Source organism: Oreochromis niloticus, linkage group LG16 (genome assembly GCF_001858045.2).
Source record: "Oreochromis niloticus isolate F11D_XX linkage group LG16, O_niloticus_UMD_NMBU, whole genome shotgun sequence".
Lineage (NCBI taxonomy): Eukaryota > Metazoa > Chordata > Actinopteri > Cichliformes > Cichlidae > Oreochromis > Oreochromis niloticus.
In genome coordinates this window covers 22,657,140-22,682,818 of record NC_031987.2, presented here as the reverse complement: position 1 = coordinate 22,682,818, position 25,679 = coordinate 22,657,140, and the positions used below count along the sequence as shown (strand labels likewise).

General features: G+C 41.3%; 3 protein-coding genes across 23 annotated transcripts in view; 1 reads left to right on the top strand and 2 right to left on the bottom strand.

Annotated features, from left to right (window-relative positions):
* The first annotated feature begins 237 nt into the window (after nucleotides 1-237).
* Nucleotides 238-4,412, top strand: cln5 (CLN5 lysosomal BMP synthase). Its single transcript, XM_003451611.5, has 4 exons — nucleotides 238-399; nucleotides 1,587-1,761; nucleotides 1,999-2,224; nucleotides 2,744-4,412. The coding sequence occupies exons 1-4, from the start codon at nucleotides 296-298 to the stop codon at nucleotides 3,229-3,231; spliced, it is 993 nt and encodes a 330-aa protein (XP_003451659.1). The 5' UTR covers nucleotides 238-295; the 3' UTR covers nucleotides 3,232-4,412.
* A 269-nt stretch (nucleotides 4,413-4,681) lies between these two features.
* Nucleotides 4,682-15,132, bottom strand: fbxl3a (F-box and leucine-rich repeat protein 3a). The gene is made up of 5 exons (XM_003451575.5): nucleotides 14,844-15,132; nucleotides 13,660-14,037; nucleotides 13,411-13,533; nucleotides 11,670-11,841; nucleotides 4,682-8,305 (listed from the first exon to the last, which is right to left on the bottom strand). The coding sequence occupies exons 2-5, from the start codon at nucleotides 14,035-14,037 to the stop codon at nucleotides 7,665-7,667; spliced, it is 1,314 nt and encodes a 437-aa protein (XP_003451623.1). The 5' UTR covers nucleotides 14,844-15,132; the 3' UTR covers nucleotides 4,682-7,664.
* A 1,323-nt stretch (nucleotides 15,133-16,455) lies between these two features.
* The window catches only part of mycbp2 (MYC binding protein 2), a 62,384-nt gene continuing 53,160 nt past the window's right edge, over nucleotides 16,456-25,679 (bottom strand). For 17 of the 21 annotated variants that reach the window (XM_025903637.1, XM_025903636.1, XM_025903641.1 and 14 more), the window contains 22 exons: nucleotides 25,434-25,583; nucleotides 25,190-25,350; nucleotides 24,945-25,101; nucleotides 24,628-24,852; nucleotides 24,460-24,525; nucleotides 24,057-24,296; nucleotides 23,877-23,966; nucleotides 23,710-23,790; nucleotides 23,340-23,606; nucleotides 22,441-22,724; nucleotides 22,228-22,351; nucleotides 22,014-22,133; nucleotides 21,825-21,926; nucleotides 21,603-21,731; nucleotides 21,280-21,412; nucleotides 21,037-21,140; nucleotides 20,044-20,232; nucleotides 19,852-19,959; nucleotides 19,431-19,640; nucleotides 19,240-19,347; nucleotides 18,817-18,982; nucleotides 16,456-17,898 (listed from right to left, as the gene is read on the bottom strand). In XM_025903637.1, coding sequence (XP_025759422.1) covers nucleotides 17,783-17,898; nucleotides 18,817-18,982; nucleotides 19,240-19,347; nucleotides 19,431-19,640; nucleotides 19,852-19,959; nucleotides 20,044-20,232; nucleotides 21,037-21,140; nucleotides 21,280-21,412; nucleotides 21,603-21,731; nucleotides 21,825-21,926; nucleotides 22,014-22,133; nucleotides 22,228-22,351; nucleotides 22,441-22,724; nucleotides 23,340-23,606; nucleotides 23,710-23,790; nucleotides 23,877-23,966; nucleotides 24,057-24,296; nucleotides 24,460-24,525; nucleotides 24,628-24,852; nucleotides 24,945-25,101; nucleotides 25,190-25,350; nucleotides 25,434-25,583 — 3,330 coding nt within the window. In that variant the 3' untranslated portion in view covers nucleotides 16,456-17,782. The remainder of the gene's footprint in view (nucleotides 17,899-18,816; nucleotides 18,983-19,239; nucleotides 19,348-19,430; nucleotides 19,641-19,851; nucleotides 19,960-20,043; nucleotides 20,233-21,036; nucleotides 21,141-21,279; nucleotides 21,413-21,602; nucleotides 21,732-21,824; nucleotides 21,927-22,013; nucleotides 22,134-22,227; nucleotides 22,352-22,440; nucleotides 22,725-23,339; nucleotides 23,607-23,709; nucleotides 23,791-23,876; nucleotides 23,967-24,056; nucleotides 24,297-24,459; nucleotides 24,526-24,627; nucleotides 24,853-24,944; nucleotides 25,102-25,189; nucleotides 25,351-25,433; nucleotides 25,584-25,679) is intronic. The other 4 variants (XM_025903639.1, XM_025903648.1, XM_013275270.3 and 1 more) reach the window with 1 other exon arrangement.

The following is a 25,679-nucleotide window of genomic DNA, read 5'->3' as shown; positions in this document are numbered from 1 at the left end:
ATAAAAGTTACAAATATTTTGGTAAATATTGTAAAAAACAACAACAAAAAAACAACAAAAAAACACGACTCAAAAAACATGTTTTTGAAAGGTTTTGAGCTAAATGTGGAAAAATGTGCCGTTAATTTCAGCATGTTTCAGTTTACAAACGGCACCCCATATGCTTGTCTGGTGTGGTCATGTGATTTGGTATCATCAACAAAACCATGTGACCTGTAATGAGGAAGTTAGAGGCGGTGAGTCATGGGAAGATAGTCATCCTCGTAACTGCTGTTTGTGATTTTAGGGCTTCGACATGTTTCACACGGAGGTCGTTCTGGGTTTGAACCTGCTGCTCTTTCTGCACGTCGGCGCTCAGTTCAGGATTAATGGACAGCAGAAGTGGCCCGTACCCTACAGGTATAAAGACCGCGCACCTTTCCACGTTCACTTCGCTCTTTAGCGTTAAATCATGTGACAGATAATGAAGAAAACTGGAAAAGGCGATCAAATAAACCTCGTTTTCAATTACGAATGGTCCCTTAGTCTGTTTTCATCAGGAAAAAGTTCGCAACTTTTATGTTTTTTTTCCTAGAAAGCGTGTCTATTCCGATGTTGCACCTTCACTGACATGTTAAGAAGACATTTGGTGATTTTGTGTGTTCTTGTTGTCCCAATAAAGACTCGTCTTTAGACAGCAACCCGAGGAAGTATTCGTGGTACGTTCACGTGACTTAAAAATGTTGGAATCTGGAGTATCTCAGTTGTGCAGCAACAGAATTAATGGGTTTCATAGATTTCTATTGGCCAAAAACGCGCCACAAAATTTATGTAATGGCTCTGTGACCTTCTGGCATCAGCAGGCAGCAGTTCCTCTAAAGTGAATGTGCCAGAATTTTTGCTGCTGTTTCTACACTTTAACCTGCATTTGTGGATGGTATGGTGATACAGACATTGATTTCTGGAAGTGTTCCTGAGCCCGTGCAGTGATTTCCATGAAAGAATCATGCCTGTTTTTAATGCAGTGCTTCAGTATTGAGTTTTGGCCTTGGCGTTTGTGCACAGAGATTTCTCCAGATTCTCTGAATCTTTGGATGATAGTGTCTTGTGGATTCAAAGTTTTAATTTACACTAAGGAACATTATTCTGAACATTTTCCCAATTTGTAGACACCTTGTTTTGGGGATTGGTGAACCTTTCCCCATCTTTACTTCTAAGAAAGCTCTTTTCCACCCGATTATGTTACTGATCTGTTGCCATTTAACCTAATTAGCTGCAAAATGTTCTTCCAGCTGTTAACTTATTTTTCCAGCCTTTTGTTGCCCCCATCCCAATTTTTTTTCCCCCAAATTGGTACAATCTTGTCAGTTAAAACATCTGATATACTTTCTATGTTGTATTGTGAATTTTTTTTTTTTTTTTTTTGAGGTTTGCAAATTATTGTATTATAATTTTATTTACATTTTAGTATAAATTAAAACAGTGTCACAGCTAGTTCATATTTGAGTTGATATGCTCATTTTTAAGCAACAAAAGGTGGCTTAACATGAAGTAGCTTTGGACTTTAACCTTGACCAACCATCTGACGTGTCTCGTGTAACCCACAGGCGTTTCGATCGTCGGCCTGATGTGGACTCTTACTGTCAAGCTCTCTATCCGTTCTGCCCCACCGGAGACCCAGATGGACGGATTCCCTACATGAGAGACAGCGACACCATCTCGGTGTATCGGCTGCAGACTCCAGTGTGGGAATTCAAGTATGGAAGTTTGCTGGGGAAATTTGTAAGTGTGTAATTTGAATTCTGAAATGTCTTTTTACAAATCAGGGATAAAACAAAAAGCACCCGGGAAGATTTTTCTTTTTGTATTTAATATTTTATTCTCTAAAACAGAAGTGAAGGGGCCGCTTTGTTCTGGCTAATAAAAGTAGTTCCTCTGTTAAAACCGAAGTGCAGCTGTGCTACACTATTCATAGAAACACACACATAAAACCAGAGGATGTTTCTGTTCTCTTTACAGCACATCATGCATGATGCTGTTGGGTTCAGCAGTGCAGAGACAGGAGCCAACTACACCATGGAGTGGTACGAGCTGTTTCAGCTGGGCAACTGCACTTTTCCTCACCTCAGACAAGAAGTGTACGCACCTTTCTGGTGCAACCAGGGAGCTGCCTGCTTCTTTGAAGGCATCGATGATTTACACTGGTCACAGAATGGCACCTTAGAAAAAATTGGCGTACTCACAGGTAAGACTTGACATCTGTGCACAGAGAAGCCGACATAAAACTAGATATGTTACATCATCAGTGGATATGACTGGTGATAATGTGGATTTTTTTTTTAAGACTTTAATCAAATTCATCCATATCCAGCATATCCAGCAGAGCATGACCCTGAAACAGCTTATTTTGCTTTTGTAGTTGTAAAACTACAAAATTTGCACTTTGTATTGAGTCAGATACACATCCAGAGTACTTAGTAATCATGAAAACTGTAGAAAAACAGCATGTTGAAACAGAAATTCTGCATCAATGTTGTATGTTTGACTGTTTCACTGGCTTCAGGAGGCCCTGGATAGCTTCCAAAACCCAAAACAGGCAGTTCTGGTTTTGTGACTGATAGCTTGTCTTGTCTAGGTAGAGCTAGAGCACATCCAAGAATTAAATGCCTCAAACATAAAATGTGTTTTACGCTCTTGTCTTCTTGGACTTTCTGCTTCACACCCATTTTTTCTGGTATTAAAATTTTTGTATTTAATTCTCCAGGGCAGCAGTTCAACGATATGGCCCGCTGGGTGCAGGAGGACAACGAGACTGGCATCTACTACGAGACGTGGACAGTTCGGTCTGACCCCAGCCCCAACGCCACGGTGTGGTTCGAATCCTACGACTGTTCCCAGTTTGTCCACCGCACATACAGGAAGCTTACAGAGCTGGGAGCCAAACTATCCAGCCGATCGCAGACCAACTACACCAAGATCTACCTGTACAGCGGAGAGCCCACGTACCTCGGCAATGACAGCGCCATTTTCGGACAGCCTGCTCTGAAAAATCTGGCATTGGACATCCGTAAATTTTACCACACATTTAGGCCACACCAGACATTTGCAGATGCCATGATCAGTCTGCTGGAGGCTTTTGAGACGGTCGTGTTGGAAAGGAGCTTCTACCTCTACTACAACTTTGAGTACTGGCATCTGCCAATGAAACCTCCATATGTGCGGATTACATATGAAGAAGTGCCTTTGCCTTAAAATCCCATTTGACTACTAATTTTTTATTTTATTGGTAAATATTATTAGCTGAAAAGCTAATGACAACAATATTAACATAAACTTCAATGAATGGTTAATTTTGTTCTTGTATTTGGAAATAGCAGTCAAGAAAAAACATTTCAACTAAGTTGTCACATGACTATGAAGTCCTTCAAAAACTAAATACACCCCACAATTCAGTAGCTTGCAGAACTAGTCATTGTTTTCTATATGACTTACACATACGTTACATTACTGCATCATGACATTATTCATCAGCGCACAACCTTCGTAAGGTCCTGCATAGCCTTTTAACCAGCTTGATGTCTGAACTTTGGCTGGGTCATAATAACATCTAGATTAAAAAAAACAAAACAAAAACTGCTATTTTGTTGTAGCTTTGCTGCTGTGCTTGGGATCTCTGTCCACTTGGAGGATCCTATTTCAGCCAAGCTTTAGCTTATATTCTAAAGTCAGATGGCCTCACATTTGTCACTAGAATATTTTGGTATACAGAGTTCATGGTTGGCTCAGTGACTGCAAGGTCCTCAGGTACTGTGGCTGCAAAACAAGCCCAAATCATCACCCCTCCACCACCGTGCTTGACAGCTGGTATGAAAGATTTATGCTTATAACATGGTGCTGTGCATTATGGCCACTTTGGTCTTATCTGTCCAAAGGACATTGTTGCAGAACTCCTGTGGTTTGTTCAGATGCAACTTTGCAAAGCTAAGTCATGCTGCCATATTCTTTTTAGAAAGAAGAGCTGCTCACACTTGCTGATGTTAGTCAGTTAATCAAGTGCATTGATTAGCATCACCTAGCTGCTACTTAATTCCTATGGAAGCATTCAGGGTGTACTTAGTTTTTTGGAGGACCTGAGTCCTTTGAAAAGCTTTCAATCATAAAAGGATAAAACCTCACTTTCTTCAAGAGAAAATAGATTTTAATTCAGTATTTCTCACCAAGAAGCATTATGTACAGGTCTGCTGAGTGCATTTCCTGCTTCATAACATTCTGTGTTTGTAATACCAGTTTAAAAAGTAAAAGAAAAATAGCACTTCTGGACTTTCCAGTGTTTAAATGTTCGGAAACATTTAGCAGGACTTTTCCTGGCCAAGAAGTGGCGTTTGTGGGTTGACTCTACATGTTATAGTGTGATCAGTCCACACACAGTAAAAGCAGGGATTCTGGGTTAGCTTATTTGACAGAAATCTGCATTTTCCTGGTATTTTTGGACATATGATGACCAAAGAGAGACTTCTTGATAAATAAAAGATACATGTACAACCCCCCCCCCTTTACTTCACTTCTTATTATTATTTAAGAAAACTGTTCATATATCTTTTCATTGCACCCCATTTTTATAACAGTCTTTTTATGGAGTTTAACTACGTTTGCTAATAAAGAAGTTAATAAAGAAAAATAATTACATGAAAGTTGCACAGAGTACAATCACAAATTTTTATTACAGTGTGAGATCACATGTCCAAAACAATTTTAATTTCAAGACAGGTGACCAGTAAAGCAAAGCAGACAAAGCTTTTGTCATACAGAAGCAAAACTAGAGGAGAGTGTTTAACACCAGTTGACTCCCAAATAAAGTTCAAATAATAATTACTAACAATCATATTTGTGACAAAATTTAAATAATGCTCTCTTGGTCAGGATTTACCATGTGAAGCATTTTTTTCCCCAGCTGAATATTCCAATAAAAGCAAATACAGACGAGCTCTCAGTGGAAACAGGCTTCACGTTAGGGCCACTGTTTAATGCACTGCACACATTTTGAAATAAAATAACCAGTTGATATGTTACTGTACCCTTCAGATGCTAATGTACATGAGCACAGACAATCAGCACAGATATCCACTTCTTCAGTGATGAGAAACAAATACTGTGAAGAGGCTATATTCATTCAACAATACTAAAACTTTTGCAGCTCCTGCAACAAGTGTCTCAGTTATTCTATATGAAATAAAACTTGGGTAAGGAGGAATGAAATCTGGCAGAAATAAACTAAAATATTTATTGACATGCAGTGCTGCTTTAAGGTTTGTCCACTACCAAACTTTGAAATATTTAATATGTATACGCCATAAATGTATACTCTTTTTGTTCCATCTTCCTCCCATTACCCCAAGCGGTTGTGGCAGATGACCGCCCCTCCCTGAGCCTGGTTCTGCAAGAGGTTTCTTCCTGTTAAAAGGGAGTTTTTCGTTCTCACTGTCACCAAGTGCTCGCTCATAGGGCGTCATGTGATTGTTGGGGTTTTCTCTCTAATACTAAAGTCTTTGCCTTGAAATATAAAGCACCTCAAGGCAAATGTTTTGTTATGTGTTTTGTTAAAAAACAAAACAAAACAAAAAACCCAAAACAAAAACTGAACTGAATTAAAAAACAAAACTAAAAACAAAGAACAAAAACAAATCAAAAGGTTTGATTGTAATTTATGACCAATTGCCTAATGTTTGAAATGCCGTCCAACCACTGCTAAGAATTTTTATTGAGACTTTTTCCACTACATTGAAGGAAAAAAGTAATAAAATCCCTCCAAGGATTGAGAGTTTGTGGTAGTGGATTCAAAACATTAGGACCACCTGTATCCAACAAAACCACGGTAACAATAGGTGGAAGCTAAACAAAGAAAAATACACAAAAGCAACCAACAGTGGTAACTGAAAAACTGAAATTCATTAAAAAAGCATAATCCCCATTAATAAATTACACAGTTTTTAACTTCTCTAGTGGCTATAGTATGAAAAAGATCCATCTAGTAAAGGATAACTTGCACTCTGGTTTTATAAAAGACAAGCCATCGGTTAAGGAAACTTCAAACCCTGACAGAGGGTGAAATAAAGAAATACATTTCTACTCATAATAATCAAACACACAGCGTTTTTATATACAGATGCATTTGACTTCCTCTTAAAGGAAAAAACAAAACTGTTTCACTCATCTGACTTGCCAAACCTCTTTCGACTGAAATGAATGGATGTTTGGAACACAAGAAAAATCTGCAGACAGTGTTTATAATGGTAGGATTGGTATAATGGGTGAATACTGCTTCCTCTCATGTATACAAGATAACATGATAAAGAAACAAATGTGGACTAATGGGAAGATCAGATATCCACAACAGAGAACCAGGGTTTAGAGCTTGAACAGGCAAATAGCAGAAGATACAAATGAAACCTACATAGAAAATATTTTCATTTTAATGCATCTGAGAAACAAATGGGTTGGATTTGCATTTCCAGCATGCACTGTAAGCCAACAGCCATACAGACTAGTCTACTGAATGATTACAAAGCAATCTGAGCATGGAGAACTGAGACCGCTGATCTCTACCTCCAAATTTAAACATCTCTGTGCACTATTTACATAGAATTATTTGATTGTTTTAATTAGAGCTTTACAACTTCAATATGCTGCACTTGGGGATTTGACTCAACAAAGCCCCAGTACAGTATAAATAATCACCATTTTTGGTCCCAAGGACCGGGTGTATTCCATCTATCATTTGGTATTCATCTAAGGTGCTTAGGAAATCTATAACTGTACATAAACCTTTTTCCAAAATAGATGAAATCATTTGTCAGGCCAATTTGTGTTTGATGCAGGGGGAGAAAAAAAAAACTCAAAAATTTAGAGACCTATATAAACGTTTCTTTTTCTCTCCATCTTCCATTTGTTCAACAATCGTGTTTTGTGAGACACGACTGGAGCTCCCCAGGCGAGAAGGACAAACAACACAGCCACTGTTCTTTAAATTAGGTTAAAATGAGGTGTAGGACCCAGCTACTCTTCTGCAAAATTCAGCCACACATGACAAATACACCTTCTGTCGCATCCTTTGTACAGATAACCATGCGGTCAATGCCATATTGTGTTACAGAGTGCAGAGCTGCTATCTCGCACCGGATTTATGTGGTCAAGTGGTAGCGTAACAACATGCAATTGTGCACCTAATTGTCCCAATTTACTGCTCAATGTTGGAAAACATGTAAACACCAACCCGCACATTCATTCATTCACGCGCACACACACACACACACACACACACCCCTCTAATAACACAGATTATCATAACCAGCCTATAATGTACATATAACTCCATTTGCAGTTATAAAAACATTGCTTTTTATTTAAATTTCCTCCTGCTCTTCTGTGGGCCGAAGCCAGCTTGCTGAATTCCATCTGCGGATTAAGCAGAGCAGGAATTCTGTGGCGTTTCCATGATAATGTGATAACATTGTGTTGTTGTCGAGTGCTACATTACATCCCTGCCCTGCTAACGGGAGTTCAGCAAGTTCATGCTCTCCATGCTGTCGTCGAGCTTCCCAGCCGAGGCTTTTCAACGCAACATGGAGGCAATGATTGTTCCGCACCACAAACCCAACATACTGAACTCTGAGCACAGGCTTCACTCTCTACCAGGTCGGCATCATGTCTGGGAACCAGACCCGGCCCAGGTGCTTCGACACCTCCCAGTGAATCTCATCCAGGGAGTATTTATGATCTGGAATCAGTACCTCCTCCATGATGGACAGCTGGGACAGCCGGCGGCCGCACATTTTGACGAACTCCACAAACGCGCTGCAGGACACTTCGCACTCACCCAGGCCGATGGCTGACAGCTGGGTGCAGTGTTTGGCGATACGGATCAGCTCCTCATCCAGAGGACGCAGGCCGTTGGCGCACACGACCAGCTCCACCAAACGAGGGCAGTGGAGGCCCACTCGGCCCAGGACCTCTTTGCTCACTGAGCGCCCAAAGTAAAGGTGTGTGACCGGGATTTCCTCATTAAAGAAGGGGCCGAACTCGTCCTCATAGAGGAAGAAGTACATGACCAGGTTGAATTTGGGCGAGTGCCGCATCATAGCGTCCCAGCTGCTCTTCTTGATAGTGTGGAAGTGCTGCCCGGGGTTTTCGCTCACCACATCAATTCGCAAGTGTTCCAGGTGGACGTGCTTTTCAGAGGAAAGCGCCAGCAGGAGTTCATCACTCAGGAGGTGGTAGTTTAGCGCTAGCTCTCGGAGCCCGTGACACTGGTCTGCCACACACAGGATTCCTAAAAGCACAGGCAGATCGTTTCATTTAATGCGACCAACTCTCAAATCGTGTTTTCACTTTCAATCAAAGAACAGGTCGACTGCATCCCCCTGACAAGTTGCAGTTTAATCAGCAATCATATTAGCTTGGAATTTCAGGAAGAGAGGATTTCTCTCATATATTCTCAGATGGTCCCTCCTCAGACCTACAAATTGAAGGATGGTCTAAATGTACGAAGTCATTGAGGTTAAACGTTAGTCTCCCACTACCAGTTTTACAGACATATAGTTTTGACTCTTCTCAGGTTTTTTTAAAATAAAGAAATAAAGTTCAGCTATCAATCCATCAGTTATGTCGAAACCTAAACAATTGATCTCTTTATGTGAATAAAGTTCTGTGTGATTTTGCATTTTTCAATCAATACAGCGTGAAGTATACAAGTCTTGAGCCACCTCTCATTTTTTTTATATGTTGCTCAAAAAATGTAAAATATATGCAGCAGCGTATTCAAACAATGAAGCATGAATGGAAACACCATGCATAAGGCAAATAGAGAGTCTGTGCAACAATAAAGGTGATCAACTTTGGTATGATCACTTTTATTCTTCAACACAGCCTGAACTCTGCAGGGCTCGCAAAATCGCTAGCCCGACGTCCTGGGGCTAGCGATTTTTCCAGTTGGGCTACCAAAATCTATCTCAGTCCTGCCCGTCGGGCTATCATAGGAAGGGAAAATATATGTCAATGCTTTTGCATTCTTTCGAAAATGTAACTGAGTAATTATGTCATTGGCATCGATGAGCCTCTGTCAATATGTGACATATTGAAATCGCGTTTGAATTTGTGCTTGTTTTTTGCTTTCACTTTCACTTTGCGATCGCGCGAACGGTGTGTAGAGAGCGGCAGCACTGATTGGTGAGTGACGATTAATTGTGCACCAATTCCTCTGACATCGTCTTATCACTCATTAGCTACTATTCAAACGTGACAAGTGAAATCTCCCACAGCAAGCTTAAACATGTGAGAGGTTGATTGCGCAGAGAATCGCTGACCGTTATGTAAGTACGTGTGTAAAAGCAGCAGGATTTACGCCGGTATTGTAGTTCTGCTGAGCTAAATAAGACAGGTCAGGGTGAAGAAGGGGCAGCCAATGAAAAGCCTACCACAAAACGGAAAAGTTATGACAAATCAGACTATGAGGCAAGAAGAAAGCTCAGCTTTTTTGGTTTCATGGACAAAAGAATTTATGTGGCTGGAATATGACGAGCTAAATAACATGATGTTCTGCCAGGTGTGTTGTGAGTTTCATTTCATTTGAGTCGACAAGCGCCTTTGTAACTGGGACCAGTAATATTAAGAAAGACCCCATCAGAACCCATGAGAAATGCAAGAAATGCATTATTGCCCAGTCTGCAATATCTTTCCCAGAACAAACAGCAATTGCAAAAAACATACTAAAAATAAACCAAGCACAAGGAGAAGTCCTGAAAAATCTTTCAAAAGCGTACTATGTTGCAAAGAGTGAACCACCATTGGCCAAATTTAGCAGTCTTTGCAAACTTCAAAAAGCAAATGGCCTCGATCTTGGTTCCACTTACCCCGTACCCTTGACTTCAGTGGAAATTTCAGATTCAGGATCTGACACAGACTGATTCATGTTCTACACAGTTCTTACAAGTTCATAGAAATTTCTGTTCAATTAGAACCAAGTATTTGAGTTGATGACTGTGATTTTTATACAGTTGTTGTGATTTGTATTTTAACAACTTTCTGATTAATTTTTGTTTCCGTTACAATATTATACTTTAATGTATAATATTGTAAAGGAAACAAAACATTTAAAAAATTGCTCTCTTTTTTATTTGGGCTACTTAAATTTTTTTTGGGCTTCCAAAAACTGAAGAGTGCCTGCCCGAAGGGCTACCAGAGATTTTGAAATTTTGCGAGCCTTGCTCTGTTATGCAAACTTTCCTGAAGTAGCCTTAAGCAATCTGGTCTTCAAGTCTGACGTCATTAGCCATGTGTGGGCCCAAACTCCGCTGCAGGTCCCCAAGTCAAATGATCACTGCAGCATTACTGAGAGTTGAAAACCTGTCTAAATTCTTTCATCTGTAATAAAATGATCAGTGTGGCTGCTCTGCTAGATGTAACAGTTAAGTTTAACATCCAGGCATCCATGAAAACAGAATTTATTATATTTAACAGAGTTAGAAGTTATCAGGGAGTTAGCTCGCTAGCTTCCATCTAAATACAATATAGCATGTTCTGACTGAGGGATTTATGAAACAAATTAGAACGTACATCTCTGCTATCACTTCTAACATAAATGAAGACAGGAAAGTAAACAGCAGCGACGTTTGTGGGGTTACTGAAGTTGGGCTAACTGGTATATAATGATGTGCTACATGATCGCTAGCGCGACAAAGCTATGTTAGCGTAACATAAACAGTAAAGCTGGAGGACAAACACTAACGAACGGAGGACTTATTTCCACTCGATGAAAGTTAACGTGAGGGTTCCCAATGGTTAGGGGCAAATGCAATCGAATGGCAGGATGCTGTAAACAGACCGAACTTCAGTCGGGAGAACAACTGAGATAATCCATCCACAATACAAGGTTAGTCATTAATATACTGCTGCATGGGCTGGGCAGTAGTTGCATCGTAAGGGTTTACAAACTGAGCTTTAAAATGATTAGTGGTAAAAACTGAGAGAAGCCGACAGTGATCACTGACTGTTTTTAGGGGCTTGTTGAGATTAAATAGAACAAGATAGAAAGCATTAAAACATTTTAAAAACACAACAGCCTTATTAAATGCAGACTACTTTGGGCCCAGAAGCAGGATTCATCACGTCATCACTTAAAGACCGGATAGTTTTTCAGGATTCTTGAAGGACGTGCTAATTGTCGTCTTTGGATGTCGGCTGCCTTTAATGCTGCGGGACCATCTCAACAGAACAGAACACTATGTAAAGATGAGTGTTTCAACAGCTGAGAAGGCCAATCAATGATTGATGTGTTTTTCTATCCAGGCATGTTATGTACACAAGATACAGTCATCCTTTGAGTTAGGCGCCTTTTTTATGCTTGAGATGATTCATAGGTCAATGTTATAAACAAAAGCATTACTTGGAAAATGTTCAGGTACAAGGACTGTAAAGCCACCAATGTCCGAAGAAACACTTTGAAAAGACCTTCAGAAGGTCCGACAAAGTACTGATAATGGTCACTTTTTTTTTTTTTAAATGACACCCAAATTCTGTCTTTTTTAAGCAAAACAAAGCAATGAGTGGTGGCTCAAGACTTTTGCACAGCACTATACTTATTTTCCATTTATGCTGTAAGTAGAGAATAAATAAAAACACATCCACTTAGACTGTACCTGCAGGAGAGACGTGAGGGCAGCTGCTCATCTTCAGCAGTTTCAGGGTGTCGCTATTGTTGGCCACCAGCACCTTCAGAGATGGATCATCAACTGGCGTGTCGTCAATCTTCAGCGAAGACAACGATTTGGAGTTGACGAACACCACGGTCAGGGCGGAGATGAAGTGAGACTGTGGAAGGACAAACACGACACATTGAATTGTAACGATCTTTAAACCCGACGCCTTCGAAATGCCAGATTTAATCAACTGTGTCTGGACGTCTTGATGCATGCTCAATCATCCAGGTAAGTAAATCTCCAAAAGTTGATTCTGTTCGTCTGGACGTAGCGTTCCCACAAAACGCTACGTCCAGATGAGCAGAATCAACTTTTGGAGAACTGTGTCTGGAATGATCTTTTACCCAAACATAATCTGTCCCACTAACATACAGTTTTTTGGTGGGCCTGGTACGTCAGGCAGGCCTCTGTCATTGCTCGCACACCACTATTTGTAATTACTGAGACAACCTTAAACTTAGGAATCTGCTACATATAACAATACAAACACAATCTGCAATCTGAGTTCAGTAAGAAAACCTAATCTAATCATAATTAGTGGGATAAGATTAGATACAAATTTAATTTGTAGATTTAATCTGTAGACAAGGTAAACAAATTTGACATAAAGAAATGCAAGGGTGTGTTCATTTGTGTCTACTGCATGGGTGGACCTCTCTATTTGAATTAATCGTAAGCTTTGGTGCTGCAGACAGCTAGACTGCATACATCTGTATTACAAACTGAGGACAAGAAAATTGGAAAAGAATTTTGTGCAAAGTATTGGAAGGGTGTCTATTTGACTTTATGGTACATATTATAATAGCAAAAAAAGTATTTATGGAGAAAATGGTGTAATATCTAATTATTTCCAAAACGTGGAAAAAACAAGTCTATGTTTTTTTGCATTCAGCTTTCTTTTGGTTTAAATCCTTCACCTTGGCAACCAGCATCAGCATTGTGAGAAAATCCAAGAACAACACGTCCCTCAAATATTTATCCACAGTCACACAAAAAGCCGCACAGGCTGTGAGAAAAACAGAAGCTAAAAAGAGCACACCCTGGTGAACGAGTGAGGCCGTATGCACGTTTCAAATTCTATGACGTCATCACAGGTCCTTAAACAGCTTTTGAGATCTCTGTGACATTCACCAGTTTATAAACAAGTGATTTATTTCTACTTTAATTAACCTAAAGGTTCTTAAACCTGATTTTGAAACATTCAAAAGAATTCAACTAAGATTGTTAAAAACTGGCTCAGGAGCTCAAAGGTTTTCAAACGTGAACTGTGACGACAGTGGGTGTGTCAGTTTCTACAGATAGCAGAACGTGCAGCAGGTTCCAATCCTTGATAAAACAAACAAAACAAACACACAAAAAAAGAAAGGTCCCGCCCTTAGGCTAGTTTGCTCAATGACATCTAGATTCCATGAAACCTGAATGTAACTGGTTCAAGGAATAGAGCTCATGATATGTAAATAAATGAAGTCCTGTGTCCTTTTGAAAATGTGGGACTGATAATAAAAGTGTCATTTGCCATGCATAAGAACAGACGCCGCTTTTGAGACCCAATCTCAGATAAGATGAGACTATGGATAAGAGGGGATGTACACTAGAACAAGAATTCCTTTGATTTTGCTTACAAATCTAAAGAGCAGGACACTGTAAAGACCCAGACTCCTCATGATTGTGTTAATTATACCTTTGGAACCTCCATGAAACTGGGCCTGGCTGTAGAGATGAGGCCCAAGGTCTTCAGTGAGCAGTTCACCAACTGTGAAAGAATGTCACAAGCCGCCTCTGCAGACTCTGTACTACTGTCAACCTGATAAGAACGAGAAAAAGATTTCATATCACTCGAAAAACATCCAAGAAACATTTTTAAACAGAAGCTGCTTATGAACGTTTGAACCCAGAATCAGGACACACGTGGTTACACGGACATTTTTACCTTGAAGCTGACATACTGCAGGTGATTGGAGTGCCTCTTTATGATCTGCTTAATAAGGTCTGGATGTGTGGCTTTTAGGTAAGAGCTGGCTGGCTGGTTGAGCTCAAACTCAAAGCATCTCCACAGCTCAGGCATGTGGAAGGCTTGGTTCCACCCACGGCACACCTGGGAGGCATAAGCCCGGTCCAGCAGCGGCAGGTACTGGAAGATATGCAGCAGGAGCTCCTGAGGCAGCCGTGCCCAGTTACAGTCCAGCGACTCAGCCACCTCTGGCTCCGAATCCTCGCTCAACTGCTTTCGCACCTTCTTGCAAACCTCTGCTGGACTCTCACAGGAGGAGTCATCGCTTCCCTCCTCTCCTCCTTTCATCCGTTTCATCTTTTACAAAACAAAATGCACTGATTAAGAAATCTACACATGCACATTACTTTAGAAACGTGTTTTAACAATTTTCTGAAAGGTTTCTAATCAAGGACGTCACGAGTCAATAAGCTCTAGCTGCAGCCCTGCTGTCCCTGCACTAACAGGTGCAGATTAAATGTGCATGTTTATCACTCTCTGACGCACTCTGCAAAATAATTAAAACATTCCTAGCAGCTACCATGTTGTGCAGATGGTGGGTCTGCAGCCATTCCAGCGTTTTTTGTTTTGTTTTGTTTTTTTTAAATCTTAGTCTGTTTTCATCTCCTCACGTTTGTGTTTCTCTGAATAATCATCATTTTTCCAAAGTACAACAATTAAAGCTTTTAACTGTTGGATTTGTACCGCTCGTTAATGCTCACACTAAAGTTGCATCGCATGTGACACTGCATATTTCAGAGGAAACGTGACTGAGGTGACGTTACAAACACAGCCACACAACATTACTTAGGGAAAAACAAACAAACGTTATTGGGCTAGCTTGTCAGTGCTATGGTTACAATGAACGCACACAAATGCAATAAAGTGGCTCGTAAAGTTAACAAGCTAACAGGGGAGTAAATGCAACCGCTAACCAAGTTAAAGATAGCTTATTTATTAACGTAAAAGTGTCTTACAAGCTAACAGAGCGACTTAGCCAACTGGTGCTGCAAATTCACTTGATTCGCTGCAAATACACCAAACCCCACTGTACTCACTGGTCATTCATACCAAGTTCTATTAACATTCATTATTTATTTACTAGTGACTACAGTGGCTCTTACCTTGTTGTTTACACACAGCTAGCTTGGTAGCTGTTAGCTAGAAAATCCGACAACTGACTCGACTCTTCAGCCCGGGCCGACGCTGGTAAAGTTCATCGGCAGCAGCCAGGTAACACGCATCGGAGCACGATAAGAGAGCCGTCGGGAAAACGAGAACGAGCGAGAAACGTTTTCAATGAAGAAAAACACACACCTCCGCTCGGCTGACCTAATTCCTTCGCGGGAGTTATAGAGCGCCCCCCTTCTCCGCCAAACCTGAAATGGCGAAATGTTGTTGTGACAGCAGCGGTGCATTATGGGATACATGATGCAAAATGGCTGTTGGTAAAGATCGTCTCCGATTGAGTGATAACTCACCCGAATCCAAACAAAATAAAGCATGTTGTCCTGTTTGGGAGCCTTGATAACGCAACGATTATTTCTAGAGAGCAACAAAATGTCAATACTGCTTGACTGAAATTATTATCTTTTTGAATACAGTAATAGTCTTTCAGAGACACCGAGACAGAGAAACTACAACCAATATAACAAAATGTATCTAAAATGGATTAAATTAGGGGTCTGCTCTGATCCCCTTCTTGTTTGCAATGGTGATAGGTTAACCAGAGACTCTGATGTTTAGGGAACAGGTGGAAGAGAGCCCTGAGGTGGAGGTATGCTCTGGAGGGAAGAGTGGGTGAAAGCAAGTAGAAGACGACAGATTGCATGTGTGTTAATGAGAGGGAGAGGAGAAACAGTGGAGCTAGCAAGGAGGAGAGGATTTTAAAATACCTGTGGCCAACCATCCAAAGCAATGGCCAGTGCACAAAAGAGGTGGAGAAAAGAGGGCAGGCAGGGTGGATAACTGCAAAGGGAATGTTTACAAGATGGTTTGGACTTGCTAGTATTAACAAAACGACAGGAGGCTGAGGTGGAAGACCTGAAGACGCTCAGATTTTCACTTCATTAGAAATGAGTATGTCAGAGGGACAGCTCAGCTGGAGACATTTAGTGAGGCAATATATCCACCATCCCTTCTTGCATAGTGGATATATTGGACAAAGGAGGTTGAATATGGAGCTGCCAGACAGGAGGAAAAGAGGAAGACCAAAGAAAAGTTTCAGTCTGGTCAGAGTATAGCCCTGCACCCAGCAGAATTCATCCTGCTAACTCCTGTCAGCAATAAACACCAGGGACACACTTCTGCTGGCAGCCATACTGACAGGGGCTCTGCAACAGACCTGCAACCTATGCATGGTGCTAGTCTCTTACTCATCTTCCAGCAGTGCACAGACATACACGCACCTTTTTACTGCACATGTGCCCAAGGAACTTCAACAGGATAAAATGAGAAAATGTTAGTGTGCTTCGTTAGTGTGAATTCAGCACTTAAGGTGCAAGTCTGGAAACACACGGCTAAACCTTTTGAAATGCATTAAAGGTATGTGTTATTTAATGCTGCTCAAAGGCTAAATCTTTCAACTGTCACACTATTATATTCAGCATGACAAGCCTAACATTTTGAAACTCATTCTTTTAAAGTTCCCCCTCTCCTCATTCGCACCGATGTTTTAGCTTTTCCTCTCAGTCGTGAATACAGAAATGTGACCACTCATTAACGGATGACACGGTGTTTACTTTGCGAAAACAGAGAACCTGGTTTATTACCATTCGACTCCATCCACCACAGATATTACAGAGCAGATTCACAAGTATGAAGCTTTTTTTTTCCTTTTTTTTTTTTTTTTTTAAATTTAAACAGCAGCTGCTTTGTTTCCATACTCCACCCCCCTGACCTCCCCTCTCCCTCCCATTACCCCTGCCTCCTAATAGGGAAAAGCATTACAGGTGCAATATTTTATTTGGTGTGAAGACTGGCACCCTCCGATCATCCAGCTGTAATCAGTCATACCGTGAGAGGGTTTTTTCCTGTCTTACTATAAGTTTTCATCCTTTTTTTTTTAAAAATTACAACCAGGATTTACATCCACCATCGTTCACTGCAGCCGCCAGGATCCATCTTCTCATTTCCAAACAACAGAAGAGATGTGACATTTAGAAGAGGGGGAAAATTACGACCGTCTACTGTATAAAAATGTACAGTGGCTTTATTGACATACATTCCATAGGTTAAACAGCTGCAAAATAGGAGGCACACCCAGTATTGCACTTCATTAAAAGTTCTGGCTCAAAACATAACCCAGAATATCAAACAAAACTGAAGTGAAGAGTAGCAACTTCGGAATACAGCTATTTTTGAATAGTATCATTATATACAAGATTAGATAAATCGTACACTATTTTCCTCCCAAACATAATGTTCTTAACAGTCTTATCCACCAACTCAACTCCTTTTTTTTCTTCTTCTGTCAACCCATGATGCACTTGACAGCGGAGAATACTGTACAAGTTTACGAAAAAGTTTACATACAACAATATTTTAAATTTATAGTTAGGAAGCTGGAAACACGGCCTGCTCCATATTTTCTTTTTTTCAACTTTTTTTCAGACCCACGCTGATCCACAGTTGTCTATATGCAAATGTAATTCATATTCAATGTTTAAACTTGTATTGTTACACTTGAGTGATCAGGAGGTGTGCAACGTCTATAGAAGCCGAGGGAATACAACGGCCGCATGCAAACACGTCACGAGAAATTTTCTTTTTTTTTTTCTTCTTCTTCTTTTTTTTCTTTTTAATTCAATTGTTCTTTGTCCCCCTCCCTCCCCTCGCCCATTCAGGTCACTCTGAACCCAAACGAGTTACTGCTCGCGGTCGCAGCGGAGCCAAGGATACTGACAGTGGTGAAAGAGCAGACCTGAGGACTCTCGGCGTAGAGCAGAAACCTGGTCCAGTGTCCAGGAGTCTTGGCAATGCAAGAGCCAAACTTGACGGCTGAGCTTCAGCAGCAGCCAGAAATCACAGTAGACAAACTGGTTTTCAGAAAAAGTCTTGTTGTTTAGAAAGTGTGGGCGTTCCTGCACACCCCGCAACCAAGAGCAAACTCTTCCCCTGTTGGTGGGTGGACTACATGCAAAGGGCATTCAGTGCCCTCCAGCTGCTTGCCTTTAGGCCCTGTGACAGAGAGGATAACAATTATACATTAGCATTAAACCTCCTGGTAGCTAAATACAAAAACAGATCAAGTTACTGTAGTCTGGGCAGGTGCAGGGAGCGCAGGACAGGATGTCGAAAATATTTTGTCATCCTACAATTATACAGATGTAAGAACATCATGTTTCTCAAATAGGCCTGTCACAAAACCTTCCTTTGTTCTTTAGTATCTGTAAAAACTGCAGATACTGTAGACAACAACAAGTGGAATGGGAGATGTAAACACAGGAGCAGCAAAAGGTCAGCTGCATCTTTCGAGCAGTGTGATCAAGTTACAGCCGATCATTATTCAGAGTAAGAGAGGGAAACTCTCACTGATCTAAACACCTCAAAGAAAGTGGCTCTGTACACAGTAACCAAGGTGACCAAGTTTCAGTCATTTGTTATTAAGTAGCAATTTCCAGGGTTAAAGATTAAGCCAAGCCATGGCTACTGCAGTTTCTAACATGAACATGTGAAGTTGACTCCAAATACAAGTGGAAACACACAGACCTGCATGTTAAGAGGAGAAGTGTGCCACAATAAACGGTTTTGGTTTTTGATGCCAAGTTCCTCTTTCATGCCATCTGAACAGGAACTGTTTTTGTTTTGTTTTCATAACCCACTCATTAAAATTATACTAAAGTTATCCCTTAGTAGGAGGCACGTATACTCTCAGTGACAAGCAGATGCTGAAACAAGTGGATGCTTCACCTTACTAAGCAAGCTTGCAAGTGCCTTCACAAACTTCACGTTCTAATGCATAAATGGCCATTTCTGGCTCCAAAAGCTAAAATGGCAATGGTCAAAATGTCAAATTTGTGGCCAACTGCTGATAACGTGATGACATCCATGTTTATGTATAGAATTATGACAAAATACACAGTAATTGTTAAGCACCTGCAGGACAATGGGGCAGTTCTTCTTTGGGGACGCTGGTCATCCTCTGGAAGTCATCATGGCAGGCATTACAGAAGTGTGTGGTGCCAAAGCAGAAGAAAACAGCCACAGAGCAGCAGTACCGGCATTTATACTCAAGGAAGTCTGTTCCATGCTTGGAGCACATCTGGTGAAAGGACACAAAAGATATTAGGGCTGGGATTATATTTTGCTTTTTAAGGACAGATGAGCACCATTTTAAGGAAAGGTTTGGCTTTCTTTCTTTATTGTGATTCGCTTAACAGTTCACATAAATTGCTGTAAATGCACAACTTGCGAGTAATATACTTTGGCTTTCAAAGACAGTGAACGACATATAAGTCAGTTAGTTCTACAGATGTCATATTATTCATTTAAAGTGCTCCTCGCAGACACATTTCCCACCTGAGCCCTGGACACATCTGAGCATGCTCCACAGATCAGTTCACTGGGGTCGTAGTCGTCTCCCTGTCCTGCCTCTGCATCGCAGCGAGCCTCTCCCCCAAAATATGCCTGGAAAAGAAAAGCGTCATTTATTCTCCATCCTTACAACACAGTTACACTTAAATATACTATTTTTTTAATCCAAGAGGTACCTTCTTGCACTTGTAGCAAACATAGTATGCATATCTGTTCATGGCAAAGCCTGCAGGGTCATTGTGAAAGCGTGCCCCTGGTGTGGTTATTGCCTCACTCTTGTGCAGACCCTCGTACTCGAGCCTCATCAGAGCCTTCCTCCTCACATCCTCATAGAGCTCCTTAATGGGGTCGAGCAGGTCCTTGATCACAGAGTGATTGATTTTGTTCTGCAAACAATGAGACAAACAGGCCAGCCAGTGTTGGGTTTACTTCACATGCTAAAATGATAATGAACAAAAGCAGTCTCAGTACGGGAGGGAAACGTTTTTTTCAACAAAGCACTTAAACAAACTTGAGTCAATCAAAATTTAGGTGTGGTGAAAATAGTTCAGTCCCTTTGTCTTCCTGTAAGTCAGAGAGGGTCAAGTAGCATTTTACCTTGCAAATGGGACATAACATGAATCCAAATGTGATCCGAGGCCCCAGCCAGCGATTTTCAAGAACACGCCGAGTGCACTGAAGGTGGAACACGTGAGTGCAGTCCAGCTGGAAACGGATCAAAAAGTTAAACATTAAACAGGAGGACAAATTTAAATCCAGATGTGACGCTTTTAATGAACAAAGAGCTACCTGTATAGCAGGAGCAGCAGACAGGGCTTCAGTGAAGCAGATCATACACATGTCATCCGCATCCTGTTTCAGGCAGCCCGTGTTCTTGTCACAGCCATGCAGACATGGCAGGCAGCTATCCTCGTTTTTGACTCCTCCACAAGGGTGTCCGCAGGGATGAGTCTTACTGCACGCCAGTTTAGCGTACTCCTGAGTGGAGACAGAAGAGTTGGTTAGTGTTAGGAAGTACAGCACAAAATATCTGAAATTCAGCCTGGGCTAAGCTTAGCTGATTTATTTCTATGATTTTTCTATTTATTTGTAACAAAAATGGAAAACACACAAATTACCCTAAAACTAGGGGTGAAGGGATTTTTCAAGGCTCATTTCTCATCTTAAATTTTACAAAGGAAATCAGCTCTGAAGCTAAATTTTTCATTTGGTTGTTAGCAAGTTTCTGCAAAACCTACAACTCCTCATCCAGTATTTGTAAGGCTCACTCCAGAGAAGTCTTTTAGACACAACTGAGGACCTTTAGGTGCAGCTCAAGGGACATTTAAAATATTCTATAACAATTTTTTATGGAAACCATAAATTAATGAAAAAAAACAAAAACTACTACTCCTCAATTTTTTTTTCCTGGAGAAATTACAATTCTAGCCAACTGATTAAACCACAGGTCCTAATACAAACCAACAGATAATCATCTGTGAGTTAAATGGTGACATTAGAATATAAAAATTCAGGGTTTTAATTGTTTGGGTTTTTTTGCAATTTTGTTCGTTAAGATTTGCTCTAAGTGCCTTGAGGCAACTGTTGTTGTGATTTAACACTATAAATAAAACTGAATTAAATCGAAACAGGTGCTTTGATGCACGCATTTTGGAAAAAGATTATTTACCTATTGTTTTGAAACTAAACCAGGTGCTCACAGTTTTAATAAACCCCTCAGTTCATCTGTATAGACGACAAGCACAGAGACTGAGATTTCATGCCATAGATCAAGCGTGGTACCTGGCAGTCTGGATCTGAGCAGACGCTACCCACTGCAGACAGCTCGGTCCCATTTCTCGTGCCACAGAACCTGCAGGCATCTGAGCTGCTGGACGTTGGTTTACCTACAAAATTATTAGGCTTGGTCAAAATAGGAATAGATGAAAGCCCTGAAAATGCAGCTTCAGTAGAAGTCACTTTATCAGCTTACTGGTATGGCCATATATATGGAAAGTTACCCAACAAAGCCCATTTTAGTGTTACCTGTGTGCTCTCTGAACTCCACCATGGCCTTCATAGTCTTTGAGTCAGCCAGAGCCATGAGCCAGAACAGCTTGGTCCTCCCACAGCCTTCATGAAGATCCACCTTTATGGCCTCCTCTTCCTCTTTAAACACCTAAAACACATTAAAAATGATTGATTGTACACTGCAAGAAAAATTATGTCCAGTGCCTCAACTGCTTGTTATTGGGTGAAATATTGTCATATATTGAGTAATTGATTATACTTAAAGCTCCCCAACTGAGCGGCTACTTAATATCATTTAATTTGTCTTTATTTGTCTCTAGTAATAAATTAAACCTCACCTGTCTCTGGTGAGAGCGTGTGCGTCTGTGCAGGTGGAGGAAGCGGTCACAGTCAGTGCAAAGGTTCCCACATATGTTACACAGGATGATGGCTGCTGTCTCACCATCATCATGGTTGTCACACATGGGCTGCAGACACATGACGAGGAAATGAATAATTACTCTTTTGATGATCTGTCTTTAATAATTTGTCATACAGTGTAGCTTTAAGCTTTTTCTCACCATCTGCTTCTGCTGGCCATCTTTGCCCATCCAGCGACCAGAGGACAGCCTGTCTACGTGATCTTGGTCCAGCACACACAGTGATGCCAAGGCCAGCCAGAGCTAGGTAACAGCAAAGGAACATGATATATAATAAATACACAGTATTTTTAAGAGGTTATATAATTGCTTATGACAAAATTTTCATACCCTTGTGGTTGCAATACAGCGTACAGGAGACCTATGCTCCTCCTCCATTTTGGTCAGTGCTATGATGGTCTCAGCTATTGCATTTTTGGTAACTCTGGACCAAGCGTCTGAAAGGTGCCCCTAATAAAGAGGTAATGTAGAGGTAATTTTACCACATAAGAAATTTAACACAGCGTGAAACAAGAGATGGCTTAAAAAGTCAGCAAAAACTTACAGCTGCCATGTCTTTAACCAACTTTATGATGATCTCCGCAATCTGTGGAGGAGTGGAGCCTTTCATCCACCAGTGGCTCTCCCCTCTGCGGATATAGCTGAGCATAACAGGAGGGGGCGACATGCTTAAGAATATAACACAGCTGTCATTTTTCAGGAACTACACCACAGGAAATTTCAAGCATCCCAAATTTTAAAAAAGACAGACCCTTACCTGGAGTTAAAGATCATTGGAAGCGTGACTGTGGTGACCCCTTTTCCTGCCGTCATTCCGGCTGCACCAGAGATCGTGGTGCCTTTGGCTTTCAGCTGCACAGTGAGGGCTTTTGCGATGCAGCCCAGGAACATGTCCAGGATGCCAAGCTTGTTCCAGTCGCCTTTCTCTGTGGAGTGAATGATGTCACTGATGTCTGCCGGTGGCAGAGCCTTCACCCCAATGATGCTAGCAAGACGCACAGGCGTCACCTCCGGCAGGACACGTCTAAGCAGTGAAGTCACCTGAGAAGTGGTCAAATCAGATGGTAAGCAAGATTATATTTTCAACAGGCTCACAAGGTATTTACATAAATATCTGTAAACACAAGTATCTTAAAACCTTTTATGACAAAGTGACTCTACACCAAAATTTACAGTCATTTAAAGACAGAATTTATAGACGTCTTTGTTCTAGTTGGATCTTCATCTGATTTCTTCACCACACCGGTGCCAACAGTGAGCGATTCTGTCAACTGAAAATCTTTTTTATTGTCAACATTTAACACAAAAATTAAACCACAGTAGTTTGTTTAAAGTTTTGTTTTTGTAAACCCTAAAGGCACTCATAAGGAATAATTAGATGGGTCCCAATATTGTCTGTAAATGGTAGAACAGAGATGAACAGTCACACTGCCAAATCATGTAATTCCACTGAGTGCCAGAAGGTGGCAGCACAACAGCAGGAACTGTCCAAGCCGCCAAACTTAAAACTAACTACACTAAGCAGCTTTCAAAATACTCACAGAATAATCAATACACAATCTATGCTAATGTAAATCTATTTACAAGAAAGCCGCACAAGTTTCCTCTGATCATTAAACTGAAAGGTTTTTTTGTTTTGTTTACATCCTCTCCCACCTGTCTCTGTACTCTTGGAGAAGCTGTGTGCAGCAGAGAAAACAGGTCCTGCATGAGCGTGAGCTGCTGGGCCAGGTACTGGCGGCCGACGTTGGAGCCGCTCAGAGCCAGGACCATGGACAGGAGCTCAAAGCAGTAGGCGTCAGAGGAGGCGTCATCGTCGCTGGGCTGAGAGTTGGCATTCTCTTTGCTAGAGATGGCGTGTTCCCACTCCTCTCTCACACGCGTTGCCTCCATGCGGATTGCTTGAACGATGTGTGCACAAACCTGAAAATGTCACACCACTGGGGTTAGCTGACCGAAGTAATATTTCCACGAAATGACAACGGAATTTCACTGTTGAAAGGTTTAAAGTGAAATTGCTATTGACCTGTTTCTGCAGGTTGGTCAGTTTGCTCCTGCTGAAAATGATTCCCACCATGTGCTCCTTGAGGTCAGCGTCAGAAGGTGCCTGTTCACAGAAATGCAAGATGAGCACGTATAAAACATCAGGTTTTAAGGCCACTAAACAAACAGTCAAATTACAAGAGTGCTGACCTTGTCTTCTCCCTCTGGAGACGAAAGCAGGTTTTTCTCCTCTTGCTCTGGAGTTGGCTCTGCATCTCCACAGATTAGTTTTCCAAACACCTACATTCACAAACAAAGGTTAAGAAAAAGAAATGCTTACAAGAGTTTAGAGCTAATTGCAGGTATGTGGAAAAAGGCAGATGAGCAGACCTGTGATGTGATTAAGCGGAAAACTCTGAGAGTCTCAGCTTCACAGTTCTTCTGCTGGGCCATGCTGGCTGAGATTTGTCCCGGTATCTTGATGGCTTCACCGTCTTTCCAACCGAGGACCTTCACCTGACGTACTCTCAGGGTGTTTTCAGGACCCTTCAATTCCACCTTGATCACATGATGATCCCCTCCAGGAAGCTCACTCGTCACCCAGCCCATGTGACGTGAGTCGAGGTCAGCCTGTGACAGAATCGCAGAAAGGTAGAGAACTGCCATGTTATTTGATGATTTGTTGTTTCTTATTCCTTATTTCAAAAGGAGAATAATATAGAAGTAAGTAAACAGTATATGCAGCCCAGAAAACAAGAGCCATTCACTGTGAAGCAAGTTAAATTATAGATACCTGCTTGATTCTGCAGAGGTCTTCTATTGCTTTCCCACACAGGAATGTCACAGAAGTAACTTTGTTCTGTAAATATAAAGGAAAAAAGAATTTTGTCAGGAAACTGTTGCATAAGCAGGGATTTAACCACAACACATTTAAACGCTTGTTGTGCCGTTGCCTGCTTACCCCAATGTCCCTGGAGTTGTCCACATGAACAGACACCTTAACAGCGTTTATGCCTTTCACACAGCTGATGGTGATGCTCTTGGTTTTGTTTTTGTCTTCATCTCCAGACTCCCAGAAGGTCTCGGTGGAGCCGTCTGTTAGGCTGCCGATCATGGCAGGGCGACTGGACGTCTTGATGTCTACTACACTGGTCAGGTCCTTCAAACAGGTGACCAGGCAGAGATCCTGTATGAGGTACAAACGTATTTATCAAGTTAAATCATGACAGATGAGTAAGCTTAGGTGCTGACTGCTAAATACGCTGTTAATTTTCTTGCCTGGCTCATTGCTTCATATCCGGACTGCACGCTGATGTTGAAGCTTTCCTCACTGTCTCCATCATCTGACTTGGATAGGATATTATTGATGTGATGGAAAACATTGCTCTGGTGGAGGAACTGGTGGTCGGACTGCTTGAACTTGAGACTCCAGCACCTTAAACAAAGAGTCACAATCATTTATATTCCCACAGAAGCTCAGAGCTGCTATAATTACAAAAGGAGGCACAAAGGAGAAACTGTACCTGAGTGCCATCTGCTGTAGTGAGCTGCCACTAGGAAGTGACATCATGAGGTCAGAGATGGTCTGAAGGAGGCGGTGGAAGGTGTGGGGCAGAGGATGAGCTGCTTCCCCAGCAATAACAATGTCAGACAGAGGGTGTTCGCAAACGCCAAGGTCTCGCTCCTGTGCCGAGTCGATGTTCATAATTAGAAAGTACAGTAAAGCCACCTTCTTATCACCCTCCGTAACTTTAAACAACTCGTTACCTGTTCCAAATTTTCTTTGTTCCCCTTATTCTCATCGTCTTCCTCATCCTCAGGTTCAAATGGTGATGGTGTGAGAGATGCTACAAAATGCCAGAGAATATCATGCAGAGAGGTGGTCTGGATCACATTGCACAGCAGCCAGTTGAATGCCTGACAGGGAAATGAAAAAAAATGTATTAGTCTTATTATAATATAGAAATGGGAGTAATATCAAAATACTTGCCTACGAACCCAAGATACTGCTGC

Bases quoted from the DNA above. Each gene is read 5' to 3' on its own strand.
- fbxl3a (XM_003451575.5), bottom strand. From the start codon at position 14,037: ATGAAACGGATGAAAGGAGGAGAGGAGGGAAGCGATGACTCCTCCTGT. The intron at 13,534-13,659 runs GTAAAAATGTCC...CGTTCTTATCAG, and splicing joins TGCAGTATGTCAGCTTCAAG to GTTGACAGTAGTACAGAGTC. The intron at 8,306-11,669 runs GTACAGTCTAAG...CTGTGCTTTTAG, and splicing joins CCCTCACGTCTCTCCTGCAG to GAATCCTGTGTGTGGCAGAC.
- cln5 (XM_003451611.5), top strand. From the start codon at position 296: ATGTTTCACACGGAGGTCGTTCTGGGTTTGAACCTGCTGCTCTTTCTG. The intron at 1,762-1,998 runs GTAAGTGTGTAA...TTCTCTTTACAG, and splicing joins GAAGTTTGCTGGGGAAATTT to CACATCATGCATGATGCTGT. The intron at 2,225-2,743 runs GTAAGACTTGAC...TTAATTCTCCAG, and splicing joins AAAAATTGGCGTACTCACAG to GGCAGCAGTTCAACGATATG.